The 5,075-nt window shown below is 39.4% G+C and overlaps 1 protein-coding gene across 1 annotated transcript; it reads left to right on the forward strand.

Moving 5' to 3' along the window:
• The first annotated feature begins 2,006 nt into the window (after positions 1 to 2,006).
• LOC126675228 (uncharacterized) lies at positions 2,007 to 3,946 on the forward strand. Its single transcript, XM_050369837.2, has 2 exons — positions 2,007 to 3,219; positions 3,328 to 3,946. Exons 1-2 carry the CDS (start codon positions 2,713 to 2,715, stop codon positions 3,820 to 3,822), a joined length of 1,002 nt encoding a protein of 333 aa, XP_050225794.1. The 5' UTR covers positions 2,007 to 2,712; the 3' UTR covers positions 3,823 to 3,946.
• The last annotated feature ends 1,129 nt before the right edge of the window (positions 3,947 to 5,075 follow it).

Below are 5,075 nucleotides of genomic sequence, written 5' to 3' on the forward strand. Positions count from 1 at the left end.
AAATACTAGATAATATTAATATATTTTTATCTTTTGTAATTTATGTCTTTCACAGAAAAAAAAGTATTTTTTATAATAAAGAACCAATTTTGTTTAGGAAATAAAATATTATTAATTATAAATAGGGTAGAGAATGAAATTTAATATCTACATATAGAAAACTACTTTATTTTAATTTATATAATAAAAAAATTATCAATGTTTTAATTTGTTTTTAGTTTATTTAAATTAAAAAGTTTGATTCTTATTCTAAGTCCCTTTAAAATGCTTTTAGGTAATGTTTAAATTGCGGAATTTGTAAGACTCATAAAGTTTGTTAACATCATAGATTTTGTTAATTATATTAAATGTGAAATTTATAAATTTATCTTCCGCTTTGGATTTAATATAAAATTCATAAATATATATTTTTAGATTAATTAAATATTTAAAAATTATTATTTATTAAAAAATGAAGAATGTCAAGTTTTTAATTTAGAATACAATTTTAAATGAAGAATCTTAAAAGATGAGAGTTTTTAATAACTCATAAATTTTCATATTATTCTTTTTACTAAAAGATGAATTTTGGTATGAATTGTGTAAAATTTATTGATTTTGTTTATTTAATTTCACAATTCGAACATCTTAATTATATAATAAAATCTAAATCACCCATTATAATATCATAGAACATTCAATTGGATAAATATTAATTTTGAGACACCAATATTCTAAGCTTGATATTATTAATTTTATTAATTATTATAAAAAAATTATTTTTACGAATTGATGGAGTCTGCCTTCTAAACCGGTGAGTGAACCTGCAAAATAGGGTAGAAGCTAACCGGACGGTGGTTGTCCGATTAACTCTCCGATGCTAAAGTCAGTCTAGAGCTTTGAGCAGCGTTTTGAGTATGTGAATGTAATTGTGATTCTAGGCATACCTCGCGCTCCTTTTATAGTAGTCGAATATACCTAGTAGAGTTGTATTAGGCAGGTGAATCCTACTTTGTAGGGATTCGGCCGTATCGTAGAGATTCTCCTGATTTGTCGGGATCTACCTTAATCTGATAAGAGTCCTATTTAGGAACGTCTTCCTAAATAGTCTTATCTTCCTAAAGTAGAGCTTATCCTTCCATATGTAGTGTTTGTGTCCAAATAGGACAATATTTCCATATTCAGTCGTTTACCCGAATCCCGGACCTGACGCGCTCTTGGCGGATCACGTGGGATTCGGTCTTTATTAGTGTATTACCGAATCTTAGGGATTCGGCATCTCCTCCGTATCTTTCGGTCTTCATGGGGAGTCCGGCGTCGCCTGAGAGTGGATCCCCTGCAACTCGGCTCCATTATACTTTCAGTAGGATTCGGTATCCATCATTAGCCCCCCCGCAAGTGAGCTGAAGTAGTTTGGCATTTATGCCTTAGTGGATTTTAGCTCTTTTGGAGCTGAGTTCTTTTATACGGGCGAGTCGTTTCGTATTCCGGGCGAGTCGTTTCATATGTTTGTGGGCGGCGTTTCATCTTTAGTGAGATTCTGCGTTGCCACATGTTGTCCATCCGTAGACGGTTATGACTGGATGAAGGACAAGTGTCTTCGTGCGCCATTAGTTAGTCCTTATTTGTAATTATGGGATCTCGTCTTTTCAGTTTCTTTGGTTTAGGCTATATAATTGTTCATTTTCTTCAATTATTCTTTCTTCAACTTTTGCTTTCTCTGCGCTCTGCTTAGACTTTCGATTTCTTCAAGCTTTCTGTGGGTTTTCTTCTTCTGCTGTCAAGATTCCTCGTTTTCAAGTTGCTCCTTATCTTTCTTTTGATCCTGCGTATTTGCTAGCGAGGTATTTTACCTTTTCTCTAATTTAATTTCTTGGTAGTTTTTCAGTTTTCATTTTATTCCTTCTGTTCTTCTTGTTCTTCGTCTTGTTCTTCTTCTTTTCCTTTCTTTTGATCTTTTAGAGTTTTAATTTCATCATCATTCCGTGTTTCCCCCCCATTTTAAAAATTTTAAAATGTCAGAAGTAACTGAGGGGGCGAAGGGTGCTTGTGACGAGCTAGAATATACCCGGAGCTCCTTGTCAAGAGAGCAGATACTCGGTTATTCCGAGGAATTTAGCTTTCCCGAGTCGTATGTTATTCTGAGACCGGCAAAATCGTATCGGGCGAATCGTAGCACCGATTCGCCTTCCAAGATAGTAATTTTTCATGAACAGCTTTTAGCGGGTCTTAGGTTTCCCTTAGAGTCTTTAATCGTAGAGGTCTGTCATAATTTAGGTGTTCCTTTGGGTCAACTGCATCCGAACGCGATTCGCCTTCTTTGTTCTTTTATGGAATCGTGTAGGGTTCGGATGCAGGAGCCTTCGCTTGCTCTTTTTAATTATTTTTATGTTTTCTCCCGCCGAAAGGGTGAGGAATTTATTTTTGCTGGTGGTCGACCGAATCGGTCTCTTTTTAGTCTTCCTTCTTCTTTGAAGGGTTGGACCCCTAAGTTTTTCTTGGTTCAGCACTCTTCTTTCTCTTCTTTTTCGCGGAGTTTTACTTCTAGTAAGGTTTCGCTTACTAATGTACCTGATCTGGATGATGGGGAGAAGGACTTCGCCCTGTCTTTGCTGTCGGATTGTCGTTTTGACAAGCCCAAGTACAGCGTTCTTTTAGAACAGTATTTGAGTCGCCGTGAGATACTTTTGGCGGGTCTTCCTTTAGAAGGTATTTTTCTAATCTTTTGTTGTTATGTTTTTGTTTTGTAGGATGTCGACTTCTCTTGAACATTTGCTTGACAATTTTCATGTCGATATGACTGTAGATATGGGCGAGGTCACCAGTGGCGTTCCTAATCCGTCTTCGGTCGCCGTACCGGATCCAACGCCTAATCCGGTGGATCTTGGTCTTGCTTCCGGCGATCAAGTTCCTGCTGCGACTTCTGAGTCGCCTTTGCTTCCTTCGAAGGAATCAGCTCCTTCTCTGAAGGGGTTGCCTACTGGCGGTCAGAAGCGTCCTGCTGAGGACCAGGCTGGGGCTTCTGCCAAGCGTCCCAAGAAGAAGAAATCTTCTGGGGTGTCTTTCGAGGAGGCACCTCGGTTTGCTGCTTGGGCGGACGCGCAAAATCCGCCTCGTCTTTCAAACGTCGCCATTCTTCATGCTTGCATGGAGAATATTATGATAAAGGAGGACATTGAGTCCATTGATCGCGAACATGGCGATAATTTGGCTGAGTTCGCCTGTCTCGGCGGTTTTTCGGTATGCTTCTTTCTTTTTTTATATTATGATTTGCTTCTTTTGTTTTTCTTCTTCTTTCTTTTTTTTTTTTTTTTTTTTTTTTTTCTTATTTGTTGTTTTCTTTCGCAGGTGGTCCAGTCCATCGCTGTTTTGGAGCGCCGCCGAAGGGATGCGGTGGATCAATTGAAGAAGCTCCAGAGAGATTCCGAATCCTGGCTCTCCGAGAAACAAAAGATGGAGGAGGAGGCTGGCGAGGCGACTGGTCTGATCCAACAGCTGAGGTCCTCCGTATCTACCAAGACTCGGGAGATTTCCGCTTTAGAGGCTCGGGTTCGAACTTTGTCCGAGGAAGTCGAGTCTCTACAGTCTTCTTCAGGTGCTCTCACTAAGGAGAGGGATGATCTGAAGAAAGAAGAGGGGCGTCTCCGCCGGCGATTGGGTGACTCTGGGAGCTTTTATTCCCAAGTCATGACTCAATACCGGTTGGCGATCGGGGCAAAGCTGCGGGAGCAGAATCCTGGCGTCGATCTTTCTGGAGTCAATCAGTTGGATCCTGCTTCTTTGGCGAAGGAGGTGAAGGCGAAGCTTGATAAGCAGAAGCAAGACGCTTTGAATAAGGCTTAGTTTTTATTTTCTCCTTTTTGTATTTTTTGCTTTTTAGTATTTTTTGCTTTCGCCTTTTTTTGTATTGGATCGTGGGCGGATCCTTTGTAATTTTGCTTCTGTTAATATAATGATCTTTTGACCATTGCTTTTCTTTAGTTGTAGAGTTAATCTAAACTCGTTTGTTATTTTGAGAAGTTAATCTAAACTTCTGCTGGTGTGATTTATTTGTAGGTCCGAATGGATCCTTTTATTTATTTGACTCGGACGAGTCTAAATTATTTTTAACTAAGATTCAAACGACTCTTGTTAAATTGTATGTATTAGGTCTCGAGCGAGCCTATAAGGTTTGTTTCGCCAAATCGCCTTTTATTTCAAAAATGGAAATAAGTACAAGCCATGAATTTATTGATAATACTTTCTCAGGTGTTCTACATTCCAATATCTGGGTACCATGGACCCAGTTATTGTCTTTAGTCTATATGCGCCTTTGCCAGTAGCTTCTTCTATGATGAAGGGGCCTTCCCAATTAGCTTGCATTTTCTTTACTCCTGCGTTTCCTCTGCCAACTTCCGCGTTTCGTAAGACCAGATCGCCTCTTTGAAATTCTCTAAAATTCATTCTTTTGTTATGGTATTTTGCGGCTTGCTTCTTGTATGTAGCGGCTCGGGCTACCGCTTCATCCCTTCTCTCCTCTAGTAGGTCTAGACATAGTCTTGTTCTAGCCTCATTGGTTTCTTCTTCTAGATAGTTTACTCTGATACTGGGTATGCCAATTTCTACTGGAATTACTGCTTCAGTGCCGTAGGCGAGCCTGAAAGGTGTTTCGCCAGTTCCTTTTCTAGGAGTTGTTCTGTATGCCCATAGAACGCTGTATAATTCTTCTACCCAGTTCTCCTTGTACTGAGAAAGTCTCTTTTTTATTCCTTGTGCTATGGTTCGGTTGGTGACTTCTGTCATTCCGTTTGTCTGGGGGTGCGCCACCGAAGTAAATTTCAAATTGATCATTAGTCCTTTGCAAAATGCCTTGAACCGCTTGCAATTGAATTGTTTGCCATTGTCTGCTATTACAGTGTGGGGTATGCCGAATCGGCATATTACTTCGTTCTTGAAGAATTCCTCTACTTTGGCTGCGGTGATGGTTGCGACAGGTGCTACCTCTACCCATTTTGTGAAGTGCTCTATTGCGACGATTAGGAATTTCGCTTGATGTTTTCCCGTTTCGAACGGTCCAACTATGTCAATCCCCCAAGTGGCGAACGGCCATGGGCTTT

The sequence above is a fragment of the Mercurialis annua genome, linkage group LG3, assembly GCF_937616625.2.
Source record: "Mercurialis annua linkage group LG3, ddMerAnnu1.2, whole genome shotgun sequence".
Classification (NCBI taxonomy): domain Eukaryota; kingdom Viridiplantae; phylum Streptophyta; class Magnoliopsida; order Malpighiales; family Euphorbiaceae; genus Mercurialis; species Mercurialis annua.